The 13,946-nt window shown below is 36.6% G+C and overlaps 1 protein-coding gene across 2 annotated transcripts in view; it reads left to right on the plus strand.

Moving 5' to 3' along the window:
- Positions 1-13,946, plus strand: part of PLAA (phospholipase A2 activating protein) — a 44,800-nt gene that overhangs the window by 18,991 nt on the left and 11,863 nt on the right. Inside the window, exons 3-10 of one of the 2 annotated variants that reach the window (XM_039221805.1) lie at positions 183-283; positions 374-494; positions 3,293-3,460; positions 3,922-4,057; positions 5,833-6,002; positions 10,138-10,295; positions 11,014-11,233; positions 13,793-13,864. In XM_039221805.1, the coding sequence (XP_039077736.1) occupies positions 183-283; positions 374-494; positions 3,293-3,460; positions 3,922-4,057; positions 5,833-6,002; positions 10,138-10,295; positions 11,014-11,233; positions 13,793-13,864 (1,146 nt within the window). The remainder of the gene's footprint in view (positions 1-182; positions 284-373; positions 495-3,292; positions 3,461-3,921; positions 4,058-5,832; positions 6,003-10,137; positions 10,296-11,013; positions 11,234-13,792; positions 13,865-13,946) is intronic. The other variant, XM_039221806.1, reaches the window with a different exon arrangement.

Raw genomic sequence — 13,946 nt, forward strand, 5'->3', positions numbered from 1 at the left:
ATTCTGGCTTAGAGTCTGTGCCCTTGACCATTGCACTCTGCATCTCCATGGAGTTAAACCTTAACTGGCCAAGTTACTGTTAGTTCATGTGTTTTTAAAATTGCAATGCTTTAATAACTAGCAAGGTGGAACATTTTTCTATGCAACAATGTATTAATGCCTAATGCCTTTTTCTCCTTCAGTTTGTAGTCTTTCGTCTGGAAAATTTGGGACATTACTTAGTGGCTCATGGGATACCACTGCTAAAGTGTGGCTGAATGACAAGTGCATGATGACCTTACAGGTAGAGTAGTAGTTCTTTGTGAATGTTCTAGATAATAATTAAATATGCTCATTCTGTGGCAACTTAATTTCATTCCCATTTCACTCACAGGGTCATACAGCTGCAGTATGGGCAGTAAAGATCTTACCCGAACAGGGCTTAATGTTAACTGGATCAGCAGACAAGACTATTAAGCTGTGGAAAGCTGGAAGATGCGAGAGGACTTTTTCAGGTAAGGTCAGAGTGTAGACAACTTTTATAAACTCATCATTTCGTATTCAGGCAGATGGGGTTTTCTCAAAAGTTTAGAAGCTTGAAAATGGTATTCAGAAACCATCAGTGTATAAAACATTTGAGTAAATGTTTTCTCACAGTTTACATTTAAAATCTTTTTAAAAGGTATAATGAAACCTCATAAAATGACCAGATGCAGACTAACACATGGCTACTTGATGAGCTTATAACATGGTTTGAAGGGTTTTTTGGCTGTCATTTTAACAAGTTCAGCCTGAAACGTCAAACCATAAACCTGGTGGCTTGATAGTGGCTCAGTACTGTTAATTTTATATAGGGAGGAAAACTTCATGAGTATTGTATGAATACTGAAGTACATTATTTAATAATAACAAATTTCAAGCTTATGTTGTGGTTTTAGATGGGTAGTCTTTTTGAATCTTACCTATTAAATAACTCCTATGCTAAGGCATGTGCTGACTAATACTAGTATTGCTGATTTGTTTGTGCAGCACTAAAATTTTTTTTAAGTTGTGTTTATTTAAATAATATCTATATCTAGCGTGGCACTTGAACTCATTACCCCACCATCCAGAGTCACATGCTTTCTGACTGAGCCAGCCAGGTACCACTTTGGTGTGAATCTTTTCATTGATTTTCCTTTCTTTTATTTTCTCTTTTAAAGTTGATCACTACTCTGGATAATACTGCAAGAAGTCTCTTTGTGAAGATAAAACTATTTATAGATGGACAAGTTATAACTAAGCATCCCTATGTTATGTACAATATATGTTTTCAAGTTGTTATTAATCTTTGATAGCTAATCTAAATCACCAAATACAGAGCATGGTAAATTTTTTAAGTTTTTATTTATTTGAGAGAGAGCAGGTATACCTGCACTTGAGGGAGGGCTAGAGAGAGAGAGAGGGAGAGGGAGAGAGAGAGAGAATCCCAAGCAGGCTCCATGCTGTCAGCTCAGAGCCCAGTGCAGGGCTCAATCCCACGAACCATAGATCAAGACCTGAGTCAAAATCAAGAGTAAGTTGCTTAAGTTACTGAGCCACTCAGGTACCCCAAGCATAGGAAATTGTTTGATTCCTGATCTCCTTTATAGAAAATATTCTGCCCCTAAAAAAAAAAATGCAGTATCTTCTGTACTGCCTCAATTAACATTGAGAGAAATTGAATTTTATGAAGCTTTAAAAAAACATTTTAAATCCTTTGTTTAATGGAATATATGTATTTTTTGAGTTACATAATTAAAAATATAATACAGGAAGTTTATTCTATAAAAATCTTGCCTTTAAAAAAAAAATCATTGAGGCGCCTGTGTGGCTCAGTCATGATTCCAACTCCTTGATTTTGGCTCAGGTCATGATCTCATCGTGGGATCCAGTCCTGCATTGGGCTCTGTGTTGACAGTGCAGAGTCTGCTTGGGATTCTCTCTCCTTCTCTCTCTGCTCCTGCCCTGCTTGCTTTCTCTCACTTTCTCTCAAAAGAAATAAACATTAAAATGAATAAAAATGAAGAATCAGTTGTTAATTTTTATTGTATAATTTCAGTGCCTGCATTTGTATATATTATGAACTGTTTCTGTTGATAAAGCAGGGATGTTTGGTTTTATATTTGTGTTTTGGTTGAACCAGAGGGGAGAAGTTATGATTTGTTGAATCAAAAGAAATAGGATTATGAGGAAGGAAACATGAATTATTGTAGTTTCCCATTAGTTGTGTGGTTTCAGATAAATTAATCTTTCTCAACCTATTCCAAAGTTTACTTTTTATGATGGTTTTTATTTCAAATTCCTAAATAACTGAAATTTTTTATAATTTAACTTTTCTTAATTTTTGTTAGTACTTTATAAATATTAATCTCAGTTTTATGTGGTAAAAAATTTAGAGGCTATTACTCTTTGTCATATTTGAATATTTTATATGCTATGATGCTTCCCAACTATTGTTATTGGGGTTGAAAATGAATTGCAGGTAAAAATGGAGAATTGTTGGGGGGCCCCCTGGGTGGCTCAGTCAGTTAAGCGTCTGACTTCGGCTCAGAGCATGATCTCATGGTTCAAGGGTTCAAGCCCCGCATCGGCCTCTGTGCTGATAGCCAGCACAGAGCCTGGAGCCTGTTTCAGATTCTGTATCTCCCTCTCTCTCTGACCCTCTCTTGCTCACACACTCTGTCTCTCAGAAATAAATAAAACATTTTAAAAAATGGACAATTGTTGGGATTAGAATCTTATTTCTGGAGAGTTGTAGGAAACAAATAATTTGGTGAAGATAAATGTGAAATAACTTCCAAAGACTGGAAATAAAAAATGTTGCCAAACCTAAAATACAAATTTTGGTTACCAGTCTTTTCCACAGAAAAATAATGAAAATCAGTTATTACTATTCACTGATATGTTTTATTTATTTGTTTGTTTATTTATTTATGGAGGGCACTAGTGAGCCGGGGCAGAGAGAGAGAGAGAATCCCACAAGGGGCAGAGAGAGAGAAAGAGGGAAGTGGGGCCCTTGTTTTACCTGAAGCAGGGCTTGAGCTCACCTGAAGTGGGGCTTGAGCTCATCCAAAGTGGGGCTTGAGCTCACCTGATGTGGGATTCAAACTCATGAACTGTGAGATCGTGACCTGAGCCAAAGTCAAATGCTTAACAACTGAGCCACCCAGGCATCTTGACAAGTTTTATAAGTTTTTTATGTTTTTACAAGTTTTAACTAACAGTTAACTACATATATCCATCAGTCAAATCATCCATCTTAATCGTTTATATTATTCTTCTCTTCATATAGGGCATGAAGACTGTGTACGAGGTTTAGCAATTTTGAGTGAAACAGAATTTCTTTCCTGTGCAAATGATGCTAGTATTAGAAAGTGGCAAATCACTGGCGAATGTCTTGAAGTATATTATGGACATACCAACTATATTTATAGCATATCTGTCTTTCCAAATTGTAAAGGTAAGACTAGCATATATCATGTATTTAAAATTCTGTATTGAGCCTTGTTCCATTCCATTCTTGAGGTGGGAGTAGGAGGGGTCATTACTTAAGTCAGTTTACTAACTGTGACTTGAATAATTTAGTGGCTTTGTTTCATAAGGATCTTCTTGTAAAGGAGAAAGTGTGTGATCATCTTTGTATCAATTCACCCTTGATGGTTATTCAAATAGTTTTGGGTGTTTGAGGAAAGACTTTGTATAATATATTAGTGCAAAGTATATAATATGTAAGTGTGAAATATAGAAAATAGATTTTTGAACTTGTTTTGGTATAAGTAACATACATAAAATGTAAAACTATAATTTTAAAGTATTTTGGGTTTAATAAAAGTCATTATGCCTCCCTAGAAAGGTGATAATATATAAATGGACTTAATTTTATTTGTTCAAACTAGTTTTTCCTATATTCATTAATTTTAGATTTTGTGACAACAGCAGAAGACAGATCTCTCAGAATCTGGAAACGCGGGGAATGTGCCCAGACAATCCGACTTCCAGCTCAGTCTATATGGTGCTGCTGTGTTCTAGACAATGGTGACATTGTGGTTGGTGCGAGGTATTTATATTCTAGTCAGTCAATAAATATTATGTGTCTAGGCCTTTGGTAGTTGTTAAGACTGCACTGAAATAAGTCAAAAGGAACTTACGGTGAATTGGGAGATATTTCAGTACCTTTCTGTACTGAAAAAACAGTATTAGGCATAACAGCTTTTACACATTAATGGTACATGAATGTAGTTACAACAGTATTGTGCTTCTGGTTGTATGGTCAAAACATCGAATGCAGAAGGAGCTGGGGAAGGTAGAGATTAATGTGGGAAAACTTTATGAAGAAGACAAAATTTGAATTGAATGTTGAAAAATAATGAGTAAGAAAGGAAATGAGAATTTCTCTCAAGAACAAAACAGTATAAGTAAAGGTGTGGCAGGACGAGGAAAGTGATGTGTGTGTGACATGAAGGAGCATGGCAGAAGACTCCTGCTGGGGAATAGTGGGGGATGTTGGTAAGGTGGCAAAGGCAGTAGAGTGGAGTGAGTATTACTGGAGCATCTTGAATGCCGGGCAGTTTTTAGATTCTGTGCTTAAAGAGTTGTAGCTCTTGAAGTGACATAATTAGAGCATAACCTGTGAATTATTAATTCTGTAGGTTGGATTTAACTAGTGGTGAAACTAGGCAGTAAAGCAAATTAGAAAGTTCCAGTAGTAAGGGTGTGATGTTATGAAATACTGTCCCCACAGTGCTAATGGATAAGAGGCCAAAATATGAGATACTGCAAAGGAAAGATAGAAGAAGGATGAAAGAAAAACATAAAGCTTCAAGCTTTTGCTGATTGCATTGATTAAATTGGAGAAGTGGGAGAATTGGTTTGGTGCAGAAGGTGATGACCTCAGTTTTAGACTTCTGAGGTCCGAGTAGTGATGAACCACCCTCAAGCCAGTGGATCTGGCATGGGAGGCAGAAAAAAAAAGAAAGCAAAACCTCTAAGGGATGGCAGGTCTAGTAAAGTGGAGGTACTTTACTTTTTGGCTGCATCAAAGGTTGATTTGTTGGTTAAATTATTTTCCTCCTAAGCATATTTAAAGTTGAAGAAAAAAAAAAAAATAAAAAAAAAAATAAAGTTGAAGAAAAATAAACAGTTTGAAAGGGTAAATAAAGTTTCTGTCAATTGAAGGTTATGTAAGAAAGTTCTCTGTAGAATTGAGCAGGATTAGTGCGTTTGAAAGTGGCTAACTTGCCTCTCTTACCTGAGAATTTAGAAGTGATGGAAGTGAAGTCATTTGCCAAGACGAGAGGTTGGGATTGCCATCTTGTCTGAGGCAAGGTGATTTTCTTCTTGAGTGGAATTACATTGCTGGTTAATGGCATAGTAAAAACAGACTCTTTGCTTTCCAAATGAACAGATATTGAGCATCTGCTATTTTCTAAGCTTTATGTTGGATATTTGAGCCCTTTGTAAAGCAAATCAACCCACTACCCTTCTTAATACTCTTGTACCTATTTAATTTAATACTGATATTAAATTGTATGTTATAGCTCCAGATTTTTATGATGGCAAATACTTGACTTGGAATTCACAATTGTGTTAGATACATATTTCTCTGCCTTTTGTCAGTGACTTTTTCCTTAAATAATCTTTTCTATTCTGTAGACGACTTTAGAAAGCAGCATAGGATAGTGTGTGAAGTCAGCAGAGTGCTCTACTCAACCATAAATACATAGTAATGTTTCTCGTATTCACAAATAGATTGTTTTTGCTCTGGATCATTTAGGTGTGATAATGTTAATACATTATGGCAGTGACTTTAAATCACTTTGTTTTTCTTTATAGTGATGGTATCATTAGAGTGTTTACAGAATCAGAGGATCGGACAGCAAGTGCTGAGGAAATCAAGGCTTTTGAAAAAGAACTCTCTCAGGCAACCATTGATTCCAAAACTGGTGATTTAGGGGACATTAATGCTGAGCAGCTTCCTGGGAGGGAACATCTAAATGAACCTGGTAAATATTTCAGTGTATATAGTAGTAAAAAAAATGCTACCATGTTTACCTTTGGGAATAATAAGAATGATGAGATTATATGATAAGAAAGAAATGTTTGTTTTGCTAGTCATTAAGTGTTATTCTCATTGCTAGATAGGGATTTTTTAGAACTTTTACTATTACACTTAACCACTATGAGAAACCATATTCTTGCTTCTTTTCGTTTCACAGACTTTGAGTTGAACTCTGTAAACAAGAATCTTTGTTTTTGTTTTAAATATGTCTCATAATACTTAGCTCAAATATAATAGGTACACAAAAGTCACTCATTTAATACCTTTTGGTTGACTGGATTCCTTGAGACAGGTTGTATAGACTTAAAATTTAAAAAAGAAAATGGGTTCAAAGAAAGCAATATCTCCTTAATGAGTTGGGTCAGAAGACAGTAGTTATTCCAGATGGAATCTTGTATTTGATATATCCCTGATCCATTATAACAGTGGTTCTTAGAACTTCGTCCATGGACCCCTGAGAATTCTGAGATTGCTTCAGCATGTCCATAAGATCCAACTAATTTAATAATATTAAGCTGTTATTAGACTTTTCCGCTATGTTAACATGGTCTATGTTAACTTATGGTCCAAAAGCACTGCTGGGTAAAAAAAACAGCAACACAGGCTTCTTAGTACACAAATCAAGGCAGTGATACCAGACTGTTCTGGTAGTTACTATGCTCTTCACTGGCATGCAGTTGTAAAAAGAAAAAAATGAAAAGCCATTTGCCCATAAAAATGCCCTTGAGGAAGCATTAACAATTAATTTACTACATCTCGAGCCTTAGTACGTCTGTTTTAATACTCTGCTTCACAAAATGTAAAGTACACATAAAGTACTCATGAGTACTCCTCTGATTCTGTGTCTCAGGGATAAATACAAATATTCTTTTGTGTTGGGGGCTGAACTTTTCATGGAGTGCCATATTTATTCATAGAACAACTAACTATAGTTATTCAAGCTTGGATTTGGGGAAGATATTTTTTTGAAAATTAGCAAAATGACCATGTCACATTTAGAAAAACAGCTGAGGGGCACCTGGGTGGTTCAGTCAGTTAAGCATCTGACTTTGACTCAGGTCATGATCTCACAGTTCGTGGGTTCGAGCCCCATGTTGGGTTCTGTGCTGACAGCTCAGAGCCTGGAGCCTGCTTCCGATTCTGAGTCTCCCTCTCTCTCTGACCCTCCTGTGCTCACGCTGTCTGTCTCTCTCTCTCAGAAATAAATGAAACATTAAAAAAAAAAAGATTGAAAAGCAACTGACAGGATTTATTGCCAAAGATGAAATTCAAAACTCAAATGAATATTTAAATTGTGGAAAATTTGTATTTACTCCCAGGAGCTTGTGAGATAGACCAGTGCATTTTAGTGTTTAACAGAGCGTGAAAAATGCATTGATGGTTGCAGATTCTAAATTGTAACCTTAAAAGACCTATTCTAAAAGAATATTTGTAGAATATTCACATTTTTCTAAAAAAGCTGTTCAACTAGTCTTTTTCAACTATGTTATCTGTGTGAGGCTAGATTTTCTTTATATACTTCAAACAGAACAACAGATTATAACAGATTGAATGCAGATGCAGGTGTGATAATCCAGCTGTCTTCTATTAAGAGAGACAATAAAAGAGATTTATAAATACAAAACAATATCAATCTTCTCAGTAAGTTTCTAAAGCTATTCTTAATTTTCATATTATTTATTCAATATGTAATAGATCTATTATTGTTTTCCTTTAAGTGAATGTATTTTTTACTCTATTTTCAATTTCAAACCCAATAAATCAATTGATAAAACCCACATTTAAAAAAGTTCCTTGGGCTTCAGAGTGACTTTTATGACTGTTATAAAGAGATCTTAAAATCAAAAGTTTGAGGGGCACCTGGGTGGCTCAGTCGGTTAAGCATCTGACTTAAGCTCAGGTCATGATCTTGCAGTTCATGAGTTCGAGCCCCACGTTGGGCTCTGTGCTGACAGCTCAGAGCCTGGAGCCTGCTTCAGATTCTGTGCCTCTCTCTCTCTCTCTCTGCCCCTCCCCTGCCCTCACCCTGTCTCTCAAAAAATAAATAAATGTCAAAAGAAATCAAAAGTTTGAGAACTAATGCATTATATTGTCATGTTTTTAATACTCTTACATTTCTTTGCAAAAAATTAGTCTTTTTGTCACTCTACACACAAACATTCAGTAAATATTTCCTGAGTGCCTAGTGTGTGCCAGGCATTGTTATAAGCTTTGGGGAATATAGCAAATACAAAAGGTACGAATATTTCTGTTCTTACAAATTTATATTCTATAGGAGACAGATAGTTAAAAAGTAATTAATATATAAGTATGTCAGTGATAAGTACTATGGGAAACATAACTCAGGAGTTGAGGTGTTTTGTAATTTTAAATATAATGGTTGGAAAATATATAATACTTGGGACAGCATTAGTTGCTATTACAGGTAAACTAAAACCTCAGTGACTTAATACAAGACTTTTTTTGTTGCGCAAAGTTCCTTTGATGACAGGGTATATTGAACATGTTTGGTGGGTTTTTTTGTTTGTTTTGGGGTTTTTTTTTTAATATTAGAGGAGTGTGCACACGAGCAGAAGAGAGGAGCAGAGGGAGAGAAAGAATCTTAAGCAGCTTCTACACTCAGTGTGAAATCTGACGCAGGATTCTATCCCAAACCTGGGATCATGATCTGAGCTGAAATCAAGAATTGGTTACTCAGCCAACAAAGCCACCCACGCACCCCATGTTGAGCTTGTTTGTAGAGCAGTTTTGCTCTTTGTGGTCATTTAGGAACCCAGGCTGATAGAAACCACCATCTTCAACTTGTAGCTTACAAGGTCCTCTTGGGTAGAGATATTCAACCATCAGACAAGATAAAAGAGAAGGTTAGAGGAAGATTGACTAGGCCTAGAACTGGCACATATCACACCCATTCAGATTCCACAGATCTTTTCTCAGTAAGTCGCATCTAGAGATTGCACCTTGCTAAGGCCACAGCTATAGCTTTGCCCTATGGAGCAAAATTGTGAATCTCCGGAGGACACCTGCCTATTTCTGTCACTGTAGGCTTTGCTGAGACTGTGATGTTCAAATAAAGTCTTTTAGGAGGCAAGGGAGTAAATCTTGCCAACATCTGTGCAAAGAGTGCCATTGGCACAATTAACAGCCAACGTAAAGACTCCATGGCTAAAGTCTGGAGATGGATTGAGGGGAGAAGCGCAAAGTGAAGACAGAAGGGATGATATATTTGGCCTTGTACACTACTCCAAGGACTTAGGCATTGACCAAGAGAGATGGGAGGTCATGGGAGGGTCTCCAACAGAGGAGTGTCAGGAACACTTTAACCTTTGAGAGAATTTTTAAGGTTGCTGCAATGAATATAGACTGTACGGAGTTCCAGGGCAGGAGTAGGAGGCCATCGAATCAGTCCAACTGAGAAACAAAGGTGGCTTGTAGCATTGGGTAGCAATGGAGATGGTATGAAGAGATAATTTTTTAGACCTTGTTTAAAGATGGAACTGATAGAATTTGCTAAAGGTTTGCCCATGGGATTCAGAGAAAGGAATCAGACTCTTCTATACTTTTTGTCCTGAGCACCTGGTAAAATAGAGAGTCGTAGATTAAAATGAAAGTGTTGTTAGAAGATAGTAATAAAACTTGTTTTATTTTTAGTGGGCCTTTTAGTGGGCCAGCTACTTTCTAGTAGAAATATACCTTTTTTTCTTTCTTCTATTTAACAAAGGTTCCTTTTAACCATTATTGTCTTTTGGGCCACTTTCCAGCAGAGTAAACATTTTTTTATGTTTATTTTATATTCGAGAGTGTGCGCACAAGTGGGGGAGGGGCAGAGAGAAAGGAAGAGAGAGTCCCAAGCAGGCTCTGTGCTCTCAGTGCAGAGCTGGATGTGGAGCTCAAAAACGAACCATGAGATCTTGACCTAAGGAGCAAAACCGAGTCTCAGATGCTTAACCAATGGAGCTTTTTAATAAAATTTCCTATTAAACAAAATACATATTCTCTTTTACGTATAAATTTTAAAGTTAAGAATTTTTAATCTATGTCTTTCATTTTTACTATGCTTTTCTACTTTTGATTCTAAGGTACAAGAGAAGGACAGACTCGTCTAATCAAAGATGGGGAGAAAGTTGAAGCCTATCAGTGGAGTGTTAGTGAAAGGAGGTGGATAAAAATTGGTGATGTTGTTGGCTCATCTGGTGCTAATCAGCAAACATCTGGAAAAGTTTTATATGAAGGAAAAGTATGTCAGTTTCTACTTACAAATTACCATTATCTTAAAGCATTAGACAAAGGTTTTCTTTTCCCTTTTCCCCCCACTCATAGAATTTTCTTTGGTGTTTTGACATTTAAAAATACATTTCTTGGGAAGCATTCTCTCTTTTCCCTGCTTTGAAATTGACTTGTAACATGTCTTTTACCATATTTGATAGATTAGACACTATTTTGGTACTTACTATGTGTAAACTGTTCCCAACTCTTGGATTAGGAGCTTCTGTACCACCTTCCAGTCAATGCTTTCTGCCTCGCTATATTTAACTTGGCAGACATGAGGGCCCCTGTGTGGCAGTGCTTATAATGCCAGCATGTTTTGCTGAGTGAGGCATGATAACAGCTAATACTTCTGGCCTTAAGATCAACCAATTGTAAACCCTCCTTTGGCCTTAGAATTTATGTGCAGTTGTAATACATTCCCAGCCTCATTCCCAGTGAAATACTGCAGCACACGCAGATGGTTGTTATCAATCATTACATACCAAGTGGCAGATTTTAACATCACACTTTGGAGACAGTTTAAGGATTATAATTTTGTTATGAAATGCTTATATAAATATACTTGTTATAAATAAATATAATATTTATTATAAAATAAAGGACACATAACATCTGTGATATATATGCCATTAATCTGAACAGATAAGTTAGTAATCACTTATCTCCTTTTTGTGTTCCTATTGAAGGAATTTGATTATGTTTTCTCAATTGATGTCAATGAAGGTGGACCATCATATAAATTGCCATATAACGTCAGTGATGATCCTTGGTTAACTGCCTACAACTTCTTACAGAAGAATGATTTGAATCCCATGTTTTTGGATCAGGTGGCTAAATTTATTATTGATAACACGAAAGGTCAAACATTAGGACTTGGGAACACCAGTTTTTCAGATCCTTTTACAGGTAAGTTTACAGTTTATATTAAGTCTTCTATATTTAATTCATTGGTTGATTTTTTAAATGTATTTAAACATCTGTTATAAGCTTTTTAAATAAAAACAAAGATGTAAGATCTATAGCAGGTTTTTACTTTAAATCATATTTTAAATCTCAAATTATACAGTAATTCTGTGTTTATAGAAACAGTTGTATATTGCTCACTTTGAAGAATACAGCCACAGTGTATGTAACTAAGTAAAATTATGAAACTTCAGTCATTTGAAATGAAAATAAACCTAGAAGTTCCCTTATATAGTGACTCTTTTTAAAAATACATTTTTGGTGGGGCGCCTGGGTGGCTTAGTTGGTTAAGCATCCGACTTTCGCTTAGGTCATGATCTCGCGGTTCGTGGGTTCGAGCCCTGCGTCGGGCTCTGTGCTGGCTGCCAGCTCAGAGCCTGGAGCCTGTTTCAGAGTCTGTGACTCCCTCTCTCTCTGACCCTCCCCTGCTTACGCTGTCTCTCTCTCTCTCTCTCTCCTAGAAATAAATAAAAACATTAAAAAAAATATATGTTTTTGGTGAACCTTAGTAAATAGAAATTTTTTTTTCACACAATGCTAAATTGGTTAGTTGGGCATTAAATCTAGGACTGAACTATGGGTAGTTTTTTGTTTTGCGGGTTTTTTTAAATGTTTATTTATTATTGTTTATTTATTTTTGAGAGGGAGAGATAGAGCATGATCAGCAGAGGGGCAGAGAGAGAGGGAGACACAGAATCTGAAGCAGGCTCCAGGCTCTGAGCCATCAGCACAGCCGAACGTGGGGCTTTAACCCATGAACTGTAAGATCATGACCTGAGCTGTGGTTGGACGCTTAACCAACTGAGCCAACCAGGCACCCCTATTTATTTATTTATTTATTTTTGAAAGATAGAGTAAGTGGGGTAGGAACAGACAGAGGGAGAGAGAGACAGAGAATCCCAAGCAGGCTCCATGCTGTCAGCTCAGAGCCTGACATGGGGCTCGAACTCACAAGCCATGAGAACTTGACCTGAGCTGAAATCAAAGTCAGTCACTTAACTGACTGAGCCACCCAGGCACCGCTGAACTGTAGGTAGATTTAGTTTACATGTGATTTGTATTCCATGTGTTGATTTTAAGTCGGTTGTTTATAACATAGTATGCAGTACCTAAAATGTTATAAATGGTATGAGGTTCTCAGACCAGTCTGTAAATTATATCCTAGTAGTATTAGTCTGAGTCCTGATTCATAGGAAATGGATCATAATACTAATTGTATTCACCTTAGTTTTGGGTCCTGGGAACTGAGGCCATGGTATAGGAGGCAATAAAATGCTTCCTTTTTTCTTAGGAACAAGGGCAAGCTCTAAATAAAATTTTGAAATTATCACGTTATTGCTAATGTTTTTGTCTTGTCATTTTTCAAGTGCTAGTGCTCCTACTTGTTTTACAAGGATTCCATGTCGCTTCCTGCCCTAAGATCTTACGTAGATCTTTTTTTTCTTCTTCTTTCACATACTTCATGCTCCTAAACTGTCTCCTCTCCCTCTTGTTCTTTTGCCCATTCACATAATAAAGCTAATATCACCTGCATATTGACTTAAACAGAATTATCAGACTGATTTGCTACTGAATCTAAATGATGTAACCCCTCCCAGTAGTTGCACTTGACAGGAAAAAAATACTGTGTTTATTATCTGGGTATTCTGTTGGTGGGATTTCAGACTGGAGTACGAAAGAGTAAACACATAATTATAGTGCTGTGTAAGCTACTTTTTGGAGCAGAAGGCAGGAATTATAGCAGCTGGCTCCATTTGGAAATGTTAACAGCTCTGGCTCTTTTCGCTCTTCTGAAACTAACTTTATAAGCATCTTTTTATATATATTACATGTATCTTTTTGTAGATGCCTCTGATTAGTTCCCTAGAGATCCTAACAAAACATACACACACACACACACACACACACACACACACACACACACACACCCCACATTTGTAAAAGTGTAAGTGGAAATCTCTTTCCTTTGTCTCATTCTTCACCTTTGTAATTCTCTTCTCCAGGAGGTTTGTAAGCTTCTTGTTCCCTGCTGGATCCCCAGAACTGAGTGCACTGTTTGACACAGGAGTTAATGAACTCAGGGGTTCTCTAAAAGATTCCCGTTTGATGCCTGTGGTTCTGATAGCAACAGGAGCAGCGGGAATTCTATCTAGTGAATTTGTACAGGAACAGGAACTGATTATATGTGTATATTATTTAGGTTGGAGACCACGTGTAATTTCTCCTTGTATGTTTGAATTTTTAGTGATTTTAATATTTAAGTGCAGAGGCTAAGACATAATACAGTAATAAAGACAAAACTTGGAGAATCACTGAAATTTTAATTTCCTAGTAGTCTTTTCCTACCGTAAGACGTCTGACTAATTTCTATTATTCTGTCTTGTAACAGCTTTGCGCTTTTGTTTTTTCTCCAAGCTTAGGGTCCTGTAATGTAAGCACTGTGCCGTTTATGAGACTCAAAATTCTGGCATACTTCAGCTTTTCCTTTGTGTGCATGCACAGGTGGTGGGCGATACGTTCCAGGGTCTTCATCAGGATCCGCTAACACGCTGCCTGCAGCAGATCCTTTTACAGGTGGGATACAGTTTCAATAAATACATCTTTTTTCACTTCCTGTGTAGCATTTTGCATTGTATGGCGTTACATTTTGGAGACA

This window comes from Hyaena hyaena, unplaced genomic scaffold (assembly GCF_003009895.1).
Source record: "Hyaena hyaena isolate Hyena2069 unplaced genomic scaffold, ASM300989v1 scaffold_1015, whole genome shotgun sequence".
Taxonomy (NCBI): domain Eukaryota; kingdom Metazoa; phylum Chordata; class Mammalia; order Carnivora; family Hyaenidae; genus Hyaena; species Hyaena hyaena.